Below are 24,619 nucleotides of genomic sequence, written 5' to 3'. Positions count from 1 at the left end.
GAAAGAAACACGGTACAAAGAAGGTAAATGTGAAGAGACCAGGGTATCAAGATATACTTCAGTTGATCAATGAAAGAAGGAAGTACAAAAATGTTCAGGGAGAACCAGGAATACAGAAATACAAGTCACGTAGGAATGAAATTAAGAGGAAGTGCAGAGAAGCTAAGGCACATGGCTGCACAAAAAATGTCAAGAAATCGAAAAAGAACAGATTGTCGAAAGGCCTGACTCAGCATATAGAAAAGTAGAAATAACCTTCGGTGAAATTAAAAGCAAGTATGGTAATACTACAAGTGCAACGAGAATTCCATTGTTAAATGCAGAGGAGAGAGCAAATAGGTGGAAAGAGTACACTGAAGGCCTCTATCAGAGGAAGATTTATCCAATGTGATTAAAGAAGAAACAGGAGTCAATTTACAAGAGATAGGGGATCCAGTATTAGAATCAGAATTTAAGAGAGCTTTGGAAGACTTAGGATTGAATAAGACAGAAGGGATAGATAACATTCCATCAGAATTTCTAAAGGCATTGGGAAAGTGGCAACAAAATGACTATTCACGTTGGTATGTAGAATGTATGAGTCTGGTGATATATCATCTGACTTTGGAAAAACACCATCCACTCAATTCCAAAGACTACAAGAGCTTACAAGTGTGAAAATCTTTGAGCAATCAGCTTAACAGCTCATACGTCCAAGTTGCTGACAAGAATAATATACAGAAGAATTAAAAACAAAATTGAGGATGTGCTGATGATTATCTGTTTGGCTGTAGGAAAGGTAAAGGCACTGGAGAGGCATTTCTGACTTTCTAAACCGAAGAACCAATGATGGAAATAAAAGATAGGTTCAAGACTGGAATTAAAATTCAAAGTGAAAGGGTATCACTGATAAGATTAGCTGATGACATTGCTATCCTCAGTGAAAGTGAAGAAGAATCACAGGACCTGCTGAATGGAGTGAACAGAATAACTTCCATGGTCCTAGAGGGAGCTGCAGATGGTAAAAGCTGCATGGAAAGACAGATATTGGAATACATCCAGAAAATAATTGAGGACATACGCTGCAAGTGCTTCTCTGAGATGAGGAGGTTGGCACACGAGAGAAATTTGTCGCAGGCCACATAAAACCAGTCAGAAAACTGATGACAAAAAGATAGAGCAACATGCGAGGCAATATTGGCCTTACAGCTTACCTTGGAAGATAAGTTAAGGAATGGCAAATCTATGTTTATAGCATTCATAGACTTAGAAAAAGCCTTTGACAATGTTGACTGGAATACTCTCTTTGAAACTCTAAAGGTAGCAGGGGATAAAATACAAGAAGTGATAGGCTATTTACAATTTGTACAGAAACAAAGGGGCTGTTATAAAAGTCAAGGAGCATGAAAGGGAAGCAGTGGTCGAGAAGGTAAAGACAGGTTTGTAGCCTATTCCCAACGTTATTGCATCTGTACATTAAGCAAGCAGTAAAGAAAACCAAAGATACATTTAGATTAGGCATCAACATCCAAGGACAAGAAATGAAAAAAATGAGGTTTTCTGATCACATTGTAATTCTGTCAGAGACAGCAAAAGACTTGGAAGAGCAGTTTAAGAGATTGTCTTGAAAAGGGGGATATGAGATGAACGTCAACAAAAGCAAGACAAGAATAAAGGAATGTAGTCGCATTAAATCAGGTGATGCTAAATGAATCAGATTAAGAGACAACACACTTGAAGTATTAGATAGTTTACACTATCTTTTCAGCAAAATAACTGATGATAGCCAAAGTAGGAATGACATAAGATTTTGACTTGAATTGGCAAGAAACGCTTACCTGAAGAAGCAGTCCCCAGCAATCAGTCTTTCCTTCTCATCTCATCTGGTACTGAGTAGATTTTTTATCTAACCAATTACATTATATTTTCTGAAGAAGAGAAATTTGTTAACACTTTGCTGTCTGCACCTCTCCTACAAATTTAGTCACTTGGCACCGGCAGTGTTATGGTGGATTACTTGGCTTGTCGCCGGCCCTCCTTGACATTATCAGGAGATTATAAATGGTTAAGTTTTACTAATCTCATCGTTAAGTTCTCATTAGTTAACAACCCTGTTCCCCTACTTTCATGAAATTTCGGAGATATACATATGTAAATAAATAGAAAATTTGTTTGTTTCATATATTTATTTATTTGCATTGCCTTTGGTATTTAATATTTCTCTTTCATATGATACGCAGCAAAACAGTCTTCAAGATGTAACGCAACTCCACAAGACTTGCACATTAAATTTGTTGTTCTCTCTCTCTCTCTCTCTCTCTCTCTCTCTCTCTCCCCCCCCCCTTTTTTTTTTTTTTTTTTTTTTGGGGGGGGGGGGGGGGGGGACATACATGGCAGTTTCTTTGTTTTCGTTTATTCGTTTCGGAAATATGTATTAGTTGTTCTTGCTTTATGTGAATCCTCGAATTGGACACTTTCAATAAAAAATTGTGAAAGCGGACATTCTTGTATTCTGCCATGTACAGAATGCATTAAATAATGTGAATTTCAACCTTTTTTGACCATTTTATAGTTTTTCAGTATATAGGGTAACAACCCAACTATTGGTCTGCTCGATCCACTCCTTTCATGTATTCGTTGTAATCTAATACACTTCCAGGTTTTTTAAATTGAGTAATTGGTTTTTCTACATTTTCTTTGCGTGTCAGTCAAAGTGGCATTATGTATTGTAGAGATCATTCATATCATTTTAGTTTTCGAAGCTCTCCATACCTGTGCGGTGAGTACTTCACCTGTCCGTTGATGACAAGCTTTGAACACATTGACTTTTGCGCGCTTTAATTTTTCTGGAAATCCCCTATTTTGCCATATCGTTCCACAAAAATCGAATTTTCTTTTCAAGTACCTTCTCTGCAAGTTCTACACAGTTATAATAATTATCAATGAGGAATCATAACATATAACCTCAACGAAAAGCCAACATGGCACAAAAGAATAAACAAATTGACCAGACCACAATATATCACCAAGAACACCTACAACAAAAAGAGCCTGTCAATAGCAACAAAACAAAAACACAAAAAAACAGCCACTCAACTATAAATAACATACGCAAGTGAAGCCATCTTCAAAACAACTAACACTGCACAAACAGACAAAATACTCAAAACAGAGAGAAGAATCATCAGAATGTGCATCTACAAATCGTACCAGAAAGATGGACACTGGAGAGTAGCAACAAATGAAACAGTCTACAAGGAAATAGAACCAGTAATGAGTACAATCAGGAAGAAATGCATTTTATTTTTTGGACATCTAATCAGAACACCAGAGAACATGATCATCAGGAGAATAATAGAAAATTTGTGGAATAGTAAGTGCAACATCCAGTGGATTACAGAAATAAAGGAAGATACGGATGAGCTACAGATTACATTGGAAGATCTAAGAAACGACACTGACAAAATCAGGAAACTCACAGACAAACAAACCAGACTGCAAACGAGAATCAACAAACAGACAATAGGAAGGGTGATTTCCGATAAAGAAAGAAGGACGAGATCAAAGAGAATGAAGAATACTGGGCTGACAGGAAACTGAAAAATTCTTTGTATGAAGTTGGCTAAATGTAAATAATAATAATAATAATAATAATAATAATAATAATAATAATACATCCAAACTTGTATATACAACAACAGAAATCTGTAATTATTGATACATGTTCAATTACTCAAAAGTTCCTAAATGCAATGTAACATATACCGTACAGTTAAAAGGAGGTCACGCTTGATCAACGTCCGCATCACTTTCCATTTTTAACCAGACGTAACGTCTGAGAAAAGGATATTATTATTATTATTATTATTGTCATTATCATTATCATTATTATTATTATCCATGCTGAGGCCACTTTCCATAAGAATGTGACAACAGTTACATTACTGTTCTTGCTAAAGGCTGTCCAGCACTGGAATATACACTACTGGCCATTAAAATTTCTACACCACGATGACGTGCTACAGACGCGAAATTTAACCGACAGGAAGAAGATGCTGTGATATGCAAACAATAAGCATTAGCTTTTCAGAGCATTCACACAAGGATGGCGCCGGTGGCAACACCTACAACGTGCTGACATGAGGCAAGTTCCCAACCAATTGCTCAAACACAAACAGCAGTTGACCGGCGTTGCCTGGTGAAACGTTGTTGTGATGCCTTGTTTAAGGAGGAGAAATGCGTACCATCACGTTTCTGACTCTGATAAAGGTCAGATTGTAGCCTATCGCGATTGTGGTTTATCGTATCGCGACATTGCTGCTCGCGTTGGTCGAGATTCAATGACTGTTAGCAGAATATGGAATCGGTGGGTTCAGGAGGGTAATATGGAACGCCGTGCAGTTGAGATGACAGGCATCTTGACCGCATGGCTGTAACGAATTGTGCAGCCACGTCTCGATCCCTGAGTCAACAGATAGGGACGTTTGCAAGACAACAACCATCTGCACGAACAGTTCGATGACGTTTGCAGGAGCATGGACTATCAGCTCGGAGACCATGGCTGCGGTTACCCTTGACGCTGCATGACAGACAGGAAAGCCTGCGATGGTGTACCCAATGACAAACCTGGGTACACGAATGGCAAAACGTCATTTTTTCAGATGAATCCAGGTTCTGTTTACAGCATCATGATAGTCGCCTCCGTGTTTGGTGACACTGCAGTGAACGCACACTGGAAGCGTGTATTCATCATCGCTATACTGGCGTATCACCCAGCTTGATGGTATGGGGTACCATTGGTTACACGTCTCTGTCACCTCTTGTTCGCATTGACGGCACTTTGAACAGTGGACGTTACATTTCAGATGTGTTACAACTCATGGCTCCACCCTTCATTCGATCCCTGCGAAACCCTACATTTCATCAGGATAATGCACAACTGCATGTTGCAGGTCCTGTACGGGCCTTTCTGGATACAGACAATGTTCAACTGCTACCCTGGCCAGCACATTCTCCAGATCTCTCACCAATTGAAAACGTCTGGTCAATGGTGGCCGAGTAACTGGCTCGTCACAATACGCCAGTCACTACTCTTGATGAACTGTGGTTGCATGAGCAGCTGTACCTGTACACGCCATCCAAGCTCTGTTTGACTCAATGCACAGGTGTGTCAAGGCCGTTATTATGGCCAGAGGTGGTGGTTCTGGGTACTGATTTCTCAGGATCTATGCACCCAAATTGCATGAAAATGTAATAACATGTCAGTTATAATATAATATATTTGTCCAATGAATACCCGTTTATCATCTGCATTTCTTCTTGGTGTAGCAATTCTAATGGCCAGTAGTGTATCTTGAATGAGGAATTGTATCCCGTACTCGAATCGCACAGCATCTGAATGAAAATGCCATTTTTCATAATTTTCAACGGATTGTAAACTTTAAAATTTAACCGTCCATACCATGGTATCATTCCTTCATTGGCTGAGATGTTTTGACTTCGATTAAAAGTTTCTTGAAACATTTTGGAAAAATAATCAATTACAAACGGCACTTTGAAAATCCAGTTGGCATTATTTTGTTTACTGTTGTAAAAATGATAATATTTGTCTGAATTGGTTGCAGGACATCGTTTTGCGAAATATCATGGTGTCTATCAACGGAATCGTTGACCAACAATCATCGACCCTTGCTTCCTTCCCCCCCTTTGACAATTCCCTTAAGGATAGCAAGCCCAAACCCCCCCCCCCCCCTTTACCAATTCCCTTACATAGCAAGCCCAAACCATTTTCTAAGTTCAGGTCCCGTAACGTCGACAAATTTGGCATTTTTTCCTCCAGTTTCCTTCTATTGCAATTTTGACAGAAGAGCTTGTTGGTTTTGTTGATAATATATTCAAATAGATCATTCTCAATATATAATTCTATAATATCCTCGACGATTTGTGTATCTTTGAGAATTATGTATGGACCCGGAGGTCCTTCAGATTTATTATTGTTCGTAAATCAAAGTCTGACCACTGTGTCTTATTCGTCTGATTCATACGAATCAATTGGCAACCATAGCATTCACCGAATTCTTCTTGGACGTATTTCACTATCTTCCGATGATTCTGCTTCACTTTTTTTTTTATATCGAATGTCTTCTTCCCAATAGGCCAAGTTGTCTGAAATATCAGACAAGACGTCCGTGCATTCATCGTAAATAATCATATTGTCTCTTTCGTCTGCCACGAAGAAAGAGCACAAGTACTTATAAAAACAAAAAACCTGTTGACGTGTGTAACTTACTGTTACCTAAACAAAACACCAACAGAATGCAAAAGATACTAAAGTGCTCTTGCTAGCCATTACGCAATACGGTGCTCACGACACCACTGTGATATCGCCGGCCACTGAGCGGTACTATGCACATGACACCGCTGTGGTGTTGCTGGCTGTTGACCACTATTTCGCACACAACACCACTGTGGTGTCACCGGACAGCATAGTGTGATATAGACTTAAGTGTTGAAAGTCTTTTCTGAAGGTATTTGTCTTGGGTGTAGCCATGTATGGAAGTGAAACATGGATAGTTAACAGTTTAGACAAGAAGAGAACAGAAGATTTTGGTATGTGGTGCTACAGAAGAATAATGAAGAACAGATGGGTCAGTCAAGCAACTAATTAGGAATAAACATCATTGCAGAGCCCCTAATTTTCAGGTTAATTAGTTCATTAATAATTGTGATAATATGGTGTTACGTTGACGTAATTTTATGTCTGGGAATAAATTAAATATTTTCTATTAAATTTGTGAGTACGAAATTGAATAATGTATGCACTTAACAAAATATATTGAAGTCCACATCTTCCGATCCCAAAATTCCTTTTAAAAAAAGTTAAAAAATAAATAACAGAATAATATAAAATAGAGGCTGATATCAACCAGGATATTTGTGAACATTCTTTTCTGTGTACTTTTAATACGGTGGTTGACATAACACCGAGTACTGGGTTGAGCCGACCTGCACTTATAATGTGGTTTCCTCTGTGACTCTGGATGTTAAAAAATGAAAACAACAGGAAACAATCCCTGAGCTGTAAGATACGTATCATTTTCACTGAAAATGCAGATCACTTTGTCTATGAAGTAGTGTCAGAAACAGACGGGTTGACGGTACTCTTACTGCTAAGTTACAACTATCACTTCTGCATCTTTTATAATGAACCAAAACATTCAGATACTCACTTTGCACCAGTAGCCAAAAAAAGGGACGTGTAGTTCAGAGTATTACTTCCCAACTTCAGCTGCTTGTGATGCGTGTCCAAACCAGTGACTTCAGTTGACAGCATGAGTTCAATATTATATTCCTAAAATACAAGAAACTAGTCATGGGATGTAAATAAAATTAAAACTCAATTATGGTGCTATAATTATATTAACATAGTCATTGAAATTATAAAATCACAAACTTGGAAATTGATTCTGTAATAATGACAGATACAGTAAATATTTTGGCAAAAAGTTCATGCAGGATTTCTACAGATGAAACAAAGTTAAAACAAGAGCTGCTGCACCACAAAGGCCCACAGACTAACAGAGGTTCACAAATAATATGCTCCTCTAAACAATATACGCCTCTATGTTCACTTGTGAACAAGATATGCTCACCTATTTACCAGTTGGCAGAATATTTAACCGCCTCTACGTTGGTAAATGTTACCATCACATCGGGAATTCTGTACATTTCAGTCAATGGCTGCAAGAACTATGTCTTCATGACTAGGACTTTATTGTGAGCTTTGATGTAGTTTCCCTCTTCACCAGAGTGCTGCTTGCAGATTCCCTCACATTGATTAGAGAGAAATTCAACCCAACACTGACTAACCTCTTTGAATCAGTCCTCACATCAACATTCTCACTCTTCAATGGCAACTATTATGAATAATTGGTTAGCGTTGCGATGGGGTGTTCTCTATCAACAGGGTTATGGCAAACTTTTTTATGGAGAATTTCGAAGAGAAAGCTCTGGAAACAACATTTGTTGTGTGGCCACATGGGAGTGAAAAACTTTAGGAGTTCTTCAAACATCTGAAATGTTGGCACCCCAGTATCAAATTCACCATAGTGGTGAATGAGAATGGCAAACTCCCCTTTTTTGATGTATTAGGCAAGCACAAAAAGGACAGCACTATGAGACAGTATATACAAGACAGCCACCCACACTGATTTGTATCTCAATGCTGTCAGCTGCCGTCATCCTCCACAGTGTGGGGGTGTGCACAGACCTGTGCAATATAGCACAAAGAAAGCTACCAGAGAGCTCAATCAAAAGGATGTATTCAAGAATGGATACAGTGGGAAACAAATCAAATGTACCTTCACGCAGAAGATACAGACCCAGTAAATATAACACAATGAGGAGGGTAAGACAATGGTACATCTGCCATCCACTAGCAAAGTATCAAATAATATTAGCAGAATACTAGCTTGATTTAACAGTAAATGCATTTTCTGTACATCTCTGGAAAGATATGCAATATCAGGTATAGTGAAAGACAGCTTTGTGCTCGGTAAACCGGATGTTTACAATATTCCATGTAGATGTGGTAAGGCATACATTGGGCAGATTGTGTGGACAATCAAACAAAGATGCAAGGAACACAGAAGACATAATGAACTTGAGCCACCAATAAGACCTGTGGTTGCAGAACACTGTATAGCTAAAGGGGCTCAATGAAGTATGAATAAACGGAAGTGCTAAGACAGACATCATAGTTTTGGGAGAACTGTGCTCTGAAGGAGGCTACCAGAATTTGAGTGGCCAACCGGCTTCACGAAAAACAGTGGCTACACCCTAAGCAAAGCTTGGGACACAGCACTCAACCAACTAAAATGACAGTGTTAGCTGAGAGCCATTTCTATGCCGGACAGGATCTACAAAAGCACTGAAGGACCAGAGTCCACACCCAGCCTTCAGCAATGCCACCCCCCACCCCTCTCTCCACCGCCCGATACGTCGTGCAACCGGGTAGTGCTGCAGGATGGGGTGGGGAGATATTACAGTATGAAAGAGGTGGATGTAACAAAGATGTTCATTCCATAGGAATCCCCTGAAGATGATGGCAAGGTACACTGCCACAGTAACAAGCTACAAAGACAATTGCACCAGGCTGGACACCCAAGAACGGTACAAACAGTCGATTCACTGGAAGACCACACAAAGTTAAGGCAACTGTGGATTCTCAGAAGTGAACTATTGTGCTCTCACAACTAAAAGCAATCAGAAAAATCATTAACCTCATGCATCAACAGAAGAAGTTACACAAAAAATGAAATGTTGATTAAGAACCTAGCGGAACGAGGCAACCATTACTCTACCAATGGAATTCAATCATGCTTTGCAGTGATAGAAACAATATTTTTGATTGTTACTTTACAATTCAGTGACACTAAAAGATTCAGTATCCACACCACCTTAAAATTTAACTATGCAAAAACCGAATTCTAACGATTTCTTTCATATTTCCATTGTTTTACTTTGTGGTAAACTGACAAATGTCTCATAATATTACAAATATTTTCATGTGTAATAATCTACAGCAAAGAACGCACTAAACAGTTATTCGCATGAGACATTCCCTGAGAAACTCTTGAGGCCTGCCCTGCTAGTATAACAAACAATTTCTTGATGAAGTTTGTTGTACATAACATAAGCCAGCATTGCAGAAAAATATTAGGACAGTAACAACAAGTATTACAGTCTGGTACCTTGTGAAGCTTTTTCATGCACCATCCTAACCCGCTCAAAGTGTTCCCAGAACTTCTCTTCACAGAAGGGCAATACTATTTACTAATTGGGTAAATGCTCGAATTTGCCTTGTAAAATGGCAAAATTTGAAAAATCCTGGGCGGAATTAATAATATGTCATAACCACAATCAAGTCCAAATCAGAAAGCAACACCATGAATCAAGTACAACATTTAGCACTGGAAGCAATTTTATTATGGGCACCAAGGTACAGACAATACTGGATGAAAAGTTGATTGATTGGTTGGTTTAAACGAGGGGGAAAGTGACCAAACTATGAGGTCATCGGTCCCTTGTTCCTAATAAAACAATGCCACAAGTGTGAGAATAAAACAGATGAGACATATAACACAAAACAGAAATGAAGGAAAGGCCACAAGAACGAAGGAAATGAAACGAACACTAAAAGGAACAAAAGGACAAGAAAATGACAAAGATGAAAGAGACAATTAGAAGAGAGTAAAACAAGGAAGCAGATTACAGTGGCTGGCCAACCACGAAAATAAAAAGGAAAAGCCAGCCACACTGCACACATTAAAACCTCCACCATAAAAGCACTAGGGTGGAGGACACAGAGGAACAAAGGACATGCGCTTAAACTCAAATCGAATTATAAAACCCACCCTCACAGATGAAACATAAAACCAAATCAGCCGATTATAACGAGTCCAGCAACTGAAGATGAAGTTGCAGGGCAGCCAAAGAAGCACATAGCAGAAGAATGTGCGCCACTGTCAACCGGGCGCCACACTAACACTCAGGCGGGTGTTCGTGGCTTAGGAGGTCGCCTTGAGTCGCCCAGGCATTGCCAATGCAGAGCCGACAGAGAACCACAGAGTCCCTGTGAGAAGCCCTCATTAAGGACTTCCACACATTCGTGGTCCCCATAATGGCTCGCAGTTTGTTATGCATACTGAGATTTTGCCATTTCGTCTCCCAAAGCTGAAAAACCTTGCGGCATATAACGAATGCAGGTCAGTTGTAGGGATGCCCATCTCCAGCAAGTTCATTTTCTGGGATTCCGACATGATCGGGGTCCAGACAAAAACCACTGGACGACTGCTCCGTTCCAGGGCATAGATGGACTCCTGGATGGATGCTACCAAAGGATGACAAGGATAGAACTGGCTGATAGTTTTCAGGCTGCTCAAGGAGTCAGTATATAAAAGAAAAGACTCCCCAGGGCACGAACGGAGATACTGAAGTGCACGAGAAATGGCCACCAACTCTGCAGTGAACACAGTGCATCCATCGGGTAAGGAATGCTGTTCAATACAGACGCTGTGAACGTAGGCAAAGCCAATGTGACCATCAACCATCGAGCCACCGGCGTAAACCACTTCAGAGCCCCAGAACACGTCAAGAATCGAGAGTGAGGAAACGCCAGTGGAGAGCTGCAGAGTTAATGGAGTCCTTAGGGCTACCTGAAAGGTCCAGACGAAACTGCAACCGAGGCGTGCACCATGGAGGCGTACATGAACGGACCGCAAGTAGAGGTGGTACAGAGAAGGACTCCAGTTCAGAGAGAAAGGACCGCACGTGAACCGCAATCGTTAGCCCCAACCTGGGCTGCTGATGCGGGAGATGGACTGCCGCAGGTGGGAAAAGGAGACAGTAATTCAGATGCCCAGGAGAACTACAAATTTGTGCTACGTAACTAGTGAGCAGTTATGCACATCTGATTTGCAACGGAGGGACCCCAGCCTCCACCAGTATGCTGGTCACCAGACTACTCCTAAAAGCTCCTGTTGCTAGTCAAACCTCGCAGTGGTGCACAGGGTCGAGTAAATGCAATGCTGAGGGTGCTGCCGAACCATAAACCATACTCCCACAGTCAATTTGGGATTGGACAAGGGCTCTGTAGAGCTGCAGCAGTGTAGAGCGATCTGTACCCCAATTGGTGTTACTCAGGCAATAGAGAGCATTGAGGTGCTGCCAGCACTTCTGCTTAAGCTGACAAAGATGAGGAAGCCAAGTCAATCAAGCATCAAAAACCAGTCCTAAGAATCGATATGTCTCCATTACAGTGAGTGGATCGTCAGGAACACAAGGTTCTGGGTCCGGATGAATGGTACAATGCTGACAGAAGTGCATGACACACGACTCTGCAGCCGAAAACTGGAAGCCAGGGGCTACAGCCTGTGACTGTGCCTTGGGATGGCTCCTTGTAGGCGACGCTCAGACACACCAGCACTGGAGCAGCCGTACGAAATGCAAAACTCGTCTGCACACAGAGAGGTGAGATGGATGGCCGGACAGCTGCTGCTAGACCGTTAATGGCCACTAAAAATAGACACACACTCAATAAAGAGCCCTATGGGACTCCCATTCTCTTGGATATGGATGGAACTATGGGAGGCACCAACTTGGACACGGAAAGTACACAGTGACAAGAAGTTTTCGATAAAAATCAGGAGCGGGACCCAGAGACCTCACTCATACAATGTGGCAAGGATATGATGTCGCCAGGTCGTGTTGTATGCTTTACGTAAGTCAAAAAAGACAGCAAACAGGTATTGGCGCCTGTAAAAGGCTGTTCAGATGGCAGACTCTAGGGAGACAGGGTTATCAGAGGTAGAGTGACCCTGGCAGAAGCTGCCCTTACATGGAGCCAGTAGGCCACGTGACTCCAGGACCCAAGCCAACTGCCAACATACCATACGTTCCAGCAGCTTACAAAGAATGTTGGTGGGGCTGATGGACAGATAGCTATCCACATCACATGGGTTTTTACCGGGTTTGAGCACTGGAATGATGGTGCTCTCCCACCATTGCGATGGAAAGACGCCATTGCACCAGATCCGGTTGAAGATGACAAGGAGATGTCACTTGTAGTCAGATGAGAGATGTTTAATCATCTGGCTGTGGATACGATCAGGCCCAGGAGCTGTGTTGGGGCAATGTGCAAGGGCACTGAGGAGCTCACGCTCTGTAAATGGGGCGTTATAGGATTCACTGTGGCGTGTAGTGAATGAGAGGACATTCCCTTCCAGTCGCTGTCAGAGTGTGAAAGGCTGGAGGGTAATTCTCTGAAACAGGGGATTGAGCAAAGTGCTCAGCAATCGCGTTTGCGTCGGTAGATAACACGCCATTTATGGTAACACCGGGAACAGCGAAGGGTGCCGCTTATGCCACTGTAGAGCTTGTCGACGCTCCTTAATTACTTCAGCATCTTCCGGCGACCACCAATGGATTGCCTTACCCCTCGGGCACCCTAAAGAGTGAGGGATCTCGTTTTCTGCCACAGAAACAATTGTTGTAGTCACCTGCTCAACCATCACAGCCATGTTACTGTGTGGGGGAGATTCAACCGTAACAGCATAGGTGAAAGTTTCCCAGTCTGCCTTGTTAAAAGCCCATCTGGGCAGGTGTCCGTGGGCCTGACGCTGGGGCTGTGATAGGAAGATGGGGAAGTGGTCACTACCACACAGGTCGTCATGTGCTCTCCATTGGATAGATGGGAGAAGTACTGGGCTGCCAATTGATAAATCAATCACTGAAATGTGTGGCAGCCCCAGTATTTAAGAGACAGAGGTCGAACTGAGACAGTAAAGTTTCGACATCTCTGCCTCGGCCAGTAAGCACAATGCCACCCCATAAGGGGTTATGGGTGTTAAAATCTCCCAAAAGTAGGAAAGGTTTAGGGAATTGATCAATCAGTGCAGCTAATACATTCATGGGTACTGCACCATCTGGAAGAAGATATACATTGTAGACAGTTATTTCCTGTGTCACCCTTATTCTGACAGCCACAGCTTCAAGAGAGGTTTGAAGGGGCACAGTGTCACTACAGACTGAGTTTAGGACATAAATGCAAACTCTATCTGACACACTATTATAGTCACTACGGTTCCTCTCCAAACACTCCTGTTCCCGTCGTTTGATAAGTTGGCTAACAACGGAAGCACTACTCGACCATATGTAAGACAAAGAGAGTGTGTAGGCACTAAGTTTTCATCAACCATTTTCATAATGCAATGGACCACAGTGATGCCCTGAACAGAGAGATAATGTTGGATTTCACCCTTGGTCAGACCATCAAGCAGCTGAGCGCAAGTAACACCATGTGAAGAATTCAAGGTACAATGGGCCTTGACACAAACAGGATACCTGTGAAGGAGTGAAGCTGTAAGCATCTGTTGGGCTTGAAAATCGCAAATGGACTCCAGAAGCAAAGTCCCATCATGTAACCGAGAGCTTGTAACTGCATCAATGCATTTCTGAACAATAAATGGATGAACTGAAGGCTGATTTCCTTCAGTATGTGACATCACAAGGAGCAGAGGTGTAGCTGGGAGAGTTATCAAATATTTAGCCACATTCCACTTATGTTTGTTAGACGTTTACTAAGATGAAGAAGATTGGCTCATTACGCAAAAATCCCCACAATTGCCAGCTTCTCCGATGGTGCACTCCTTCCGATTGGGAGACCCTCACAGGTAATGGCTCACCCAACTTTGGTGGGTGTTCACACCTTAGGTCACACTTCCCGAACTACGATCAGAGGGACCAATTGGCAACTGTGAAGGTAACAGCTCAGGCAATCACCCTTCCCTGGGCCTGGCCTGTACCAGAGGTATGTACAAACCCTACTGTCAACCCACAGCTGGGAATTAAGCATTACCTAGTTACCTGTTACACGTCAAATGCGTGGACTGGCATTCAGGACCACATTAAAAAAAAAAAAAAAAACAGAGAGAGAGAGAGAGAGAGAGAGAGAGAGAGAGAGAGAGAGAGAGAGAGAGAGAGGGAGAGAGAGAGAGAGAGATCAAACACCAAAGCTGAGGAAAGGGATGAGGTGAAAAATGAAGAAAAAAAACAGACTAAGGACTGTTCTGACACCAGGATAACAAAACTTCAGAAGGGAGGGGAAAAAGAATAGCAGGAGGACAGAAATGCAGCAGGCACAATAAAGCAAGAGGTGCTGCAAAGGCTGGGGCTTGGTGGTAGCCAAGCATAGACTCACAAAGTCTAGTTTGTCTTTAAAGGCATTCTACTTCTCGATTATCAATGTTTGAGCTAAAAGAATATTAAACAAGTGCACTTGAAAAGTTAAGTTAAATTCATTGTAAAGCAGGCTGCACGAACTATTCCAGAATTAAAATTGCTGTCATCAGAGCACTCAAAACAAGATCAAATGTTTAAAACCTTATTTGTCAAGTCTGTTGCAAGTATTCAATTTTAAAATTAAAACACACTGTAGCCTCCATAACTGGAAATGTGACATAAATTGCGTCAGAGCACATATTATATAAGCTAGAAAGTTTATCTAAAAGTTTACTATCATACATTCATTCTTCATTCTTGAGTATGAAAGGTAGTCCTTAAAAACAAATTAGGCTAACTGATGTGTACACCAATGTGATAATTTACTCACACACATAGTATGCCTTACTTGTCACATAATTTCAATGTGAACCCAACAGCAACAAAAATTTGATTTTCTGTATTGCATGTACTTGTTGACCTAATTTAAAATGCTGTCATAATCCACTCATTAAGAATAATAATCTGATGTTAAAAGTTTAACACTGTACGTTTGTCTTGCAGCAGCATAACTAGTGGCATGCAAATAACCAGACTTTATTCATCGAGTATTTGGAAACAAGAACACTTACCAACTTTCAACCAAGTTTACATATAAATTTCAAACCTTTGCGAAATTACTTAATTGGATAAATAAAAAATCTATTCGCTAAGCTGTGGCAGAACACACACATAAAAGACTGTTGTGATTGGCAAGCTTTCAGAGCCAGTGGCTCCTTCAGGCAGAAGGACTGAAGGGGAAGGAAGACGGGTGAAGGAAAAGGACAGGAGAGGTATAGGAAAAGGAGTAGATTTTGTAAAGTCACCCACAACTCAGGAGAGACTTACCGCATGGGATGAGAAGGAAAGACTGATTGTTGGGGACTGCATCGGATGTGATTTGAAAACCTGAGAGTTTAAAGATGGAAGGCAGAGTAATATGCAAGCCAGAGATTCCTATGAAACAACGTGCACGTTGTACGTAACATAGGTGGGAGGGGGTGGTGAAAAATTGACAGGAAAGACAATCAAAGATGTAGAAAACTAAAACAAAGTGAAGCAAACAGTAATTACAGTGAAGGAAAGCTGAGACGGAAGAAATTAACATAAATTAAGGCCAGATGGGCGGTGAGAACCAAGGACATGTTGTTGTGATAGTTCCCACCTGGGGAGTTCTGAGAAACTGGTGTCTGGGGGAAGAATTTAGATAGCGCGTGTAGCGAAACAGGTGCCGAGGTCACGAATGTCATGTTGTAGAGCATGCTCTGCAGCAGAATATTGCGATTTGCCAGTATATACCCTCTGCCTATGCCCGTTTATCCTAATTGATAATTTGGTGGTAGAAGGCTGAATAGTGTTTACATAACAGTTGGTATGACATATCGCACATTCAAAACAACATATGTCATACCACCTAATATGTAAACACTGTTCAGCCTTGTACATTGGCATGACTACAGAATTGGGATGCAAGAAAACTTTGCTATCAGGCATCACATTTTACTTCAGCACTTCTTTACTACTGATTATTTGCAACAGTTTGCAGACAGTATATTGCTGAATGTACCTGCAAAATTGTATCACTGAACAATTTGCAGTTCAGAAGACACTATGTCATAAACATTGAGATGTGTAAAAAAACTCAATCTCTCTCTCTTAAAATGGAACACCAATTATTCATACTATATTCATCCAGTGTTTCATAATGAGAGCACTTAGTGGCTTCCAACAAACTTTCAGCATAATTTCACATCTCATTTGAACTTTTTCTTGCTTACAAGCTTAAAGTCAAATATTTAACTTAACTCCTTTGTAAAGTAATCAGGTGTTTTAAGTTATTTTATATAAGAGAATGGAGGAGGGCTACAGGTAAATAATATAGCATGATAGTGTTTCTTTATAGAATACTGTTATGGATTTAATACATTTTTAGTCAAGGTTCCCATCATGCATTTCAAAATTGTCCCTGTTTACAGCATCCTTTGTGAAAACCGAGCATCAGGAATTACAAAATCAAATGCCTCTGAGCACTATGCGACTTAACTTCTGAAGTCATCAGTTGCCTAGAACTTAGAACTAATTAAACCTAACTAACCTAAGAACATCACACACATCCATGCTTGAGGCAGGATTCGAACCTGCGACCATAGGGGTCACTCGGCTCCAGACTGTAGCACCTAGAACTGCACAGCCACTCCAGCTGGCTCAGAAATTATAGACAATGGTTTGTGGAATTCATGCCTGCTATAAGGATATAATTCTTCCACACGGCAGCCTGCCTCAGGCAGTTGCCACATATGTCTTATTTTAAATTCATAATCCTCAGCAATGCTCAATTTCATTAGCCACAGCATACTGGCAAACTTCTGAAAATGAACTTCAACAAAACATCAGTTTTTTAAAAAATATTTGGTAACTTTCAAATTTGGAAATTTGTCGTCAGGTCTTATGGGACCAAACTGCCGAGGTCATCGGTCCCGAAGCTTACGTACTATTTAATCTAACTCAAACTAACTTACACTAAGGACAACACACACATCCATGTCCGAGGGGGGACTCTTAACTTCCGACGGGGGGAGCCACGCAGACTGTGACAAGGCACCTCAGATCACACAGTGGTAACTTTCAGGAGTAATCTAAGAAGGAACTAGATTTTTGTGACTTACAGGTCACAAAACATTACAATATAAACCATATACCTGATAAAAACTATCTTGCCTCGTTGCCAACTTATCAATGGTTGCATCCAACATTTTACTAAGCTTGATGCGGTCATAAGGTGGATACCTCTCAGCTGTTATAAGAACCAGCCGGCCCCTGAAACCCTCCTGCCTTAAAGTCTCAGCACAAGACATACCAGCTGCACCTAGAACATAAAAAGTAAAATTGCTACAGCTCTTCTGAGTATTTTGAGAAATTTTTATGTTAATTCCTTATGTTACATAGTTGTATATTATTTAGAATTTTTCCAAAATGAAGGATGGTAGGATTATTTTAGTTACTTCAGGAGTGCAACCTCCCCCACCCCTCCCCCCCCCCCCCCCCCCCACACACACACACAAAAAAAAAAAACAGCTACAAGTCTTATTCTCCGAAGACTAAGATATTCCCATATCTAAGGTATTCCCATATCTAAGGTATTCCCATATCTAAGGTATTCCCATATCTAAGGTATTCCCATATCTAAGGTAGTCCCATATCTAAGATATTCGCATATCTATCGTTACTGCCTATTCCTCACACAGACTAACTTATTATTTCAGCTTACTTAACTTTCTGTCAAGTGTCACTGGTCACAGTACTATGTTACCTAGCAGATCAATCAATATTATCCCGCTTTTCCATCCACTCCTGAAAACTGTCACCCAAACATGCAGAGATAAAGAATCCGTAGTGCAGTGGAATATTGTCTTGCTGGCAAATGAGGGGGTTTCATACAGCTTTTCGTACAGTGGTATTGCTTGATTCAATAACAACTTCTCTGCATTCATGGTCCCACTAAAAAAGTAAGGACCTATCACTATTTTGCCCCATACATCAGCAAAAAACCTTAACTCCATCACCATTAACTACTCCTCAATAACAATTGCAGATTTTCAGAGTATATATGTAACTGCTCTTTCATTTAATTTTAAATTTGATTTACTACTGTGTGCACCAATAAAGGCTTATAAAGGCTTCAGCTGTAATGTTTTTAACATTCTACTTCAACTTCTGTCAGAATATTCTAGTTCCTTAGGTGCTGTTCATGCAAATTTCTTGCATGGCTAAACAAGTGCCTGTGCAAAGAGCTGCAGATTTTCTTTGGTGGCCACTGTGTCCTAAGCCAGCTACAGAACCTGTCACCTCGAACCTTTGATTTAATTTGTAGATGCTTGCCTGCATGATGGCTGTGAATGTGGGAACTTTTCAATGAAAGATAGTCTTACATCTTCAAAACTTCGATCAAATTTCCACCACATCTGTAACACAAACATGTGCTGTCTTGCATATAATTTTTTATTCATAATACACACTTTTCACACTTACAGTGAATGCACAACTGATAAGGCTGAGACTGTCACTTTTTAATAACAAACCAGTTGTACCATCACTCTTCAGACAAATTTCACAGCACACAGGTTTCACAATTTTTCATTTAAGAGATATTACTAAATTACTTATCTAAAATTTGAAATGTGCAGCTGTTAAATGACATACGATGTGTCAGTAACACAGCATTAGCTGAATGCATAAGATGGAATTACTTTCTGTTTGAACTTACTGAAAATTTTTAAGTACAAATATCAAGCAGATTTGATATGCTGTGCCGGGATATATTTTCCAGTGTTTTTATGTTGGGTAAGATATAGCAGATCATTGAAAGCCGGGAACAAAAAATGCTACTTGATGAGAACAACAATGAACAGGTGTGTTTCAAGGTGAAGAAGAATGAACAGTCAGATGTTTTGTTGGAACTCCCTGAATTTATATATTACACAGATCACATATGTAATTTCACAGGTAACTGTTTTACCAGTACTGGATTTATAGAAGAGTGATGGATATATGATCTTTATTTTGTTGGGTTGCTAAAAAATGAGAAAGGAGATTCTGTTGCAGTTCACTACCAGTGAAGTAAACAGTCGTCTTTCTAGCTTCAAACGGCTATTCTTTGGTATATCTGCCTGAGCAAAAGATACTGAGATGAGAGATAAGTAGAAGCCTTACGTTATCACACTTTTTCGTAACACCATAAAGATGTCAAGCTGGGCCGGGCCAGTCTTAAAATAAATTAGCTTTCCTGGCCCAGAGTGATATTTTCGCAATGTTCAACAGGAGTGGTACAATGCAAGTAATCTATGTTTGTAATACAAAAAGCAGTAGCATAAAGACGCAAAACCTGAAAGAATAATCCTGTCATTTGTTGAACTTTGACCATAGTGGGGAGGAGGAGGGAGCTAGACCTGGGGGGTATGACGTATTTTTAATATTATGGAATACGAATGGCAACTTGTAAGTAACCATAAGTTCCAGTTCTGACCCTGTTAAAAACCTGCATAATATCAACTTCTGAACAATTTTCTTGACAGAAAAACATGTGACTATATTTTTTTCCTTCCCTTCCTTGTCCTTTGGTATGGCGTATGGGTAATTCTGATATAAATTATGAATCTGCACTCTGACTGTAGTAAAATCTCACAATTACTGCAAAAGAGACATCAAAATAAAACTGCCTTCTCATCTTGCTCATTCTCATACTGTACACTATCTGTATAAGTTTCCACTCTAATTGGAGTAAAATCCCATGGTCTGAAAAATCTTCAGTGTAATTTGGGCATATTCTATGATCAAAAGCTACTTTTCCAATGTAGCAGCAATCTAACACCATCAGCACAGCACGTATTTTTATTTTTCTCTCATTGCTTTGATCACCACCCATCTGTTAACTTTTTTAACTCCAGTAAGTAACTGCACTGACTTCATCAGATAGGCAGCTTACTTCCGTTTAGTTCATCATCCTTTCCACGAGAAAAATTAAGTTTTGTACTTAATGGCTGGTTGGTTGATTTGGGGGAGGGGGACCAAATAGTGAGGTCATCAGTCCCATCGGATTAGGGAAGGAAATCGGCTGTGCCCTTTCACAGGAACCATCCCGAGATTTGCCTGAAGCGATTTATGGAAATCACGGAAAACCTAAATCAGGGTGGCTGAACATTGGTTTGAAACATCATCGTCCTGAATGCAAGTCCAGTGTGCTAACTGTGGCACCACCTCAATTGGTGTATTTATTGAAAAGTCATGTTACAGGAAGATATACTTGATACTAATCTCATTTATATTTGGTATTCCATCAACAACAGTAATTATTATAGCTATTACCTGCTCCAACAATAACGAAAGTATCTTGGTTCACTGGATCACGAGTCTGCATTGGCTTCACTCGCTTTCCAGATTTCAGATCACTTCGTTTTCCTCTAATAGCAACACCACCATCTGATGTTACTCTCACACTAAAGCATGGAACACTATCCAAACCAGGAAACTCTTCAATGTCACCTGAAAAAAGATGAACAGAGTTGCACAGCAAATTATGATAGGGCAGCAGAGATACCATTACATGAAAGATTAACTTCCCAACAGTAAAATGTAAAAGAAGACAGTGGTCTACAAAAGATCTCTTAATAAAAATGTAAGATGCTTTAGCCAAAATGTATATGTTTACACTAACACAAATACATTAAAAAATATACATCAGGAAATAGTTGGCCAACTTCACATATTCCAGAAACACTTTCACTCCTGGATTTAAAGGGCTAGTTTAAGTCTCTTGAACGAAGTATTATTTGAACAGAGTACACTGCTTTGACAAAACATCAGTCCTCAGCTAAACTTATGAATGCATAACTACACTGACAACCCTTACTTATTGTTGAAATAATAAACAAATGTTTTCCGTTCTGCTACTGGATTACACTGTGTAAATTGCCATACACTCATTATACCTGCCAGAACAGCCCAAACAGTCACATAACTGTTAGATTTCACATTTTACTTCAGTCCTAACAATGCTACCAAACCAGCATCAACAAAATTCAAGTTTGGCACTGGTGTTGCAGTACATTTGTTTGTATGAATGATTGTATTATTTTTTATACGTACATGCAATGAGTATGTCACTCACGCACTCAATTTCTATGTCTCTGAAAACATCTTGAGCCTTTTCAACAAAAGTGTGGCAAGTCAATGAAATAAGTAATTTTTGCACTGTGCGGCATTAAATATAATCCCTCACTAACCAGAGACTTCACAGTAGAATTGTACAGGTGGTCTCATAAAGTACACCAAATCTCTTAGTGTTTTAAAGAAACTGAATATGAACAGAAAAGAATTCAGAATTTGTGTATGTCCATCATGATGTTTAAAACAATGTCTCTCATTATGTGTCTCCCTCTACTGGTATTTCATACTCTCATCCTACTCATCAATTTTACCAACACACTTCTCCATCAGTCACCATGACTCTGGGTGCACCAGTTATTTTTATTTCATACATGAGGTGAAATGCATCACATACAGATTTGTGAATTAGTCAGCAAAGACGCATATATCAAGTGCTAGAAAACCTCTATCCACTTAGTTCTTGGAAACTATCAGTACCGATCCCTTAGAGAATGTTCAGCAATTGGTTACTGGTGTCACCAATGCTAGTGAAGACGGCCACTGCCAGGAAGGTACAGTATGAAAAGTTGGTACATCAGAGTATGTGTATAGGAATGGAGACTTCATTTTGGTCAGTGTACACACACGCAATTAAAGAAGACTAAGCACAAGATTACAAAATTACATAGGTTCTTCTGAGGCTGTTGAAATTAGGCACCCATACATCCCAGCTCCAGAAAATTAACAAAATGGGAGAATTTATGAAAGACAATATTTCAAAATGTCCACTTATATTATACACTGGAAGAAGAGGCAGAATAAGATGGCAAAGAGGTCAACAACAGTACAATGGAGCACATTTTAAGTCAGCAATAAGGCTGTGTGGTAGCCACAAAATAAAAGAAATGTTAAGTTTTTCTGAACATTAATCGGTTTGTGTTAGCCTAATGAACGATTATAGTTCAATTCTTTTTCTTGGTGGTTCGCGCATGCCCGCCCAGATGCGGGAGATTGCTGCGTTGCCAGTTGTACGCGCCAAGAGAAGCAGCACCATAGTATAGTTCGCAAACTTACGTTTAGGAGGGAGCGCGCAGTTTATGAAGTAAAGCCACCACGACCGCATTAACCCTTTCACTGCTACAGAGAAGTGCTCCCCGCATTCTGCGATATGCACGATTTTGTCATCATTACACTGCTCGCCTGGGCAGACACATGGTGTTTCAACTGCTTTGACACACTATCATTTGATTTCACAAAAACTATTTGGCCCAAAAATTTGATTTTTACACATCTTTTTGACTGATACCTTCCCCCCATAAATGACTTAATTTTGTTTTGATGTTCAACACAGTTATTGTCAGCATTAGATGTAGTAAACCATTGCACAAAATTTTGAAGAGTTTGCAGAGGTAAAAGTCCATAGCGTATACTTTCCATTTGGTCGATTTTAGTTGCCACTAGAAATTTCAAAAAATTACATTCAAACAAATAAAATTCATGAAGTAAGACACTTCGATATTGTTTTTAAATAAAGAAAATATTAAGCACTGATCAAGGTTTGAACTCGGAACCTTTTGCTTAGCAGCCATACACTTTAACCATTGCGCTAACGCAGCTCGTCGTTCAATATACCACCCGGAGGACTTTAAAATATCATGCAAAATACCGACAAACACTGTTGGTATGATTATGAATTACTCAGTTTCATCAAAGTACAACAGGAAATAAAATATTACCGCTGTTCTTTAATGCGAAAAAACCGTTAGTGAGAATGATACAAAAACCTTTCCTTGCTATCGCCTGAATTAGGAGGCTTATTGCTTGTCTGGTTTAATTAATTAATAGAATATGAAGCAATTGGTATAAAGAATGCTTTTTCCAAACTTTCTATAAAAGAAAGTCTGCTATCAAGACATTGCTTTTGTTCAATTACTTTATTTATGACTGCACTGCGGTCGGGCTCTGGCAACGTCGTTCTCTGTTCATTGGCTGACTGTGTTTTGTGACGTCAGATGCGCAGAACGAACGTAAACTCGGCTGCCGTAATAAATGACGCACACTTTAGTGCTAGCAGCCATGAAGACTTTCATTACTGCAAGAAGTCTAAGTATTCTATTCTCCCTTCTTTTGCTTTCCAGCCTTGCAACACGTACAAGGGTAGTGGCAGAGAAAGTAGGAGCATTACTGCACTGCACACATTCCGATTATTGTCACGCGTATGTATGCAAAGCCACTTTGTTGTTTGCATGTCTGCCATGTTGATGAAGCAATAATGGAATGGGACTAAGACACAACACAGTTCCCCAATCGAACCTGCTACAAATGACCAAGAGATGTGACACTGCAGCTAAGCTTCGGTGCACCCATCCCTGATGTAATGATGGAGAACTGACACACAAGAGGGCCACACAGGTGTTTTCTTCACCTTCCATTCTCTTCCAGGCAATAGGGAGATCATCGAAATCATCTTCCAGCAGACTAATTACAACTTGTGTTAGTTTCCCAACTATAAATACAGCATTTTTCAGTCTGTTTTATCTTACTTACTTACCTCGAAACAAACTTACCTATTCCTTAACATCATGCTAGTTAAACTTTCACACTGATCACACCATATATACGAGTACTTATGTCATATTGTTTATCCTTACGGGATTTTTTCCCCACTTTTGCTTGAGTGCCGTTGGGTGTGCCAACAGACATTAAACTGTTTCTTATTTGTGGTATTTAAGTAGAACAGTACATGTTTTTTGTGCTTTGTTTTCTATTTCATCCTACTGATATGCCTTATTTTTCTTTTTAATTGCTGAAAAACAGTAACACGAAAGGTGTTTTTCAGATTTTTTTGTTTGGTCTAGATATACACTGATCAGCCAGAACATTATGACCACCTACCTAATAGCCAGTATGTCCATCTTTGGCACAGGTAACAGTGGCAATGCGACATGATAAGGAAGCTATGAGGCCTTGGTAAGCTGCTAGGGGGTGTTAGGACACATCTACACACAAAAGTCACCTAATTCTAGTAAATTCCGGGAAGAGGGACGATGAGCTCTCACGCCCCATTCAATCACATCCCGCATGTGTTCAATCAAAATCAGATCTGGAGAGTTGGGGGTCAGTACGTCAATTGAAACTCACCACCGTGTTCCTCCGGCCACTCCACCACACTCCTAGCCTT

The 24,619-nt window shown here is 40.2% G+C and overlaps 1 protein-coding gene across 6 annotated transcripts in view; it reads right to left on the bottom strand.

Moving 5' to 3' along the window:
• LOC126100267 (apoptosis-inducing factor 3) overlaps nt 1-24,619 on the bottom strand; it is a 78,751-nt gene that overhangs the window by 34,478 nt on the left and 19,654 nt on the right. For all 6 annotated transcript variants that reach the window (XM_049910858.1, XM_049910859.1, XM_049910857.1 and 3 more), the window contains 3 exons: nt 20,659-20,835; nt 17,496-17,662; nt 7,209-7,330 (listed from right to left, as the gene is read on the bottom strand). In XM_049910858.1, the coding sequence (XP_049766815.1) occupies nt 7,209-7,330; nt 17,496-17,662; nt 20,659-20,835 (466 nt within the window). The remainder of the gene's footprint in view (nt 1-7,208; nt 7,331-17,495; nt 17,663-20,658; nt 20,836-24,619) is intronic.

Source organism: Schistocerca cancellata, chromosome 9, assembly GCF_023864275.1.
Source record: "Schistocerca cancellata isolate TAMUIC-IGC-003103 chromosome 9, iqSchCanc2.1, whole genome shotgun sequence".
NCBI classification, from domain to species: Eukaryota; Metazoa; Arthropoda; class Insecta; order Orthoptera; family Acrididae; genus Schistocerca; species Schistocerca cancellata.
Note: the sequence above shows the minus strand (reverse complement) of the source record. Positions and strands in the feature narration are given on the sequence as shown.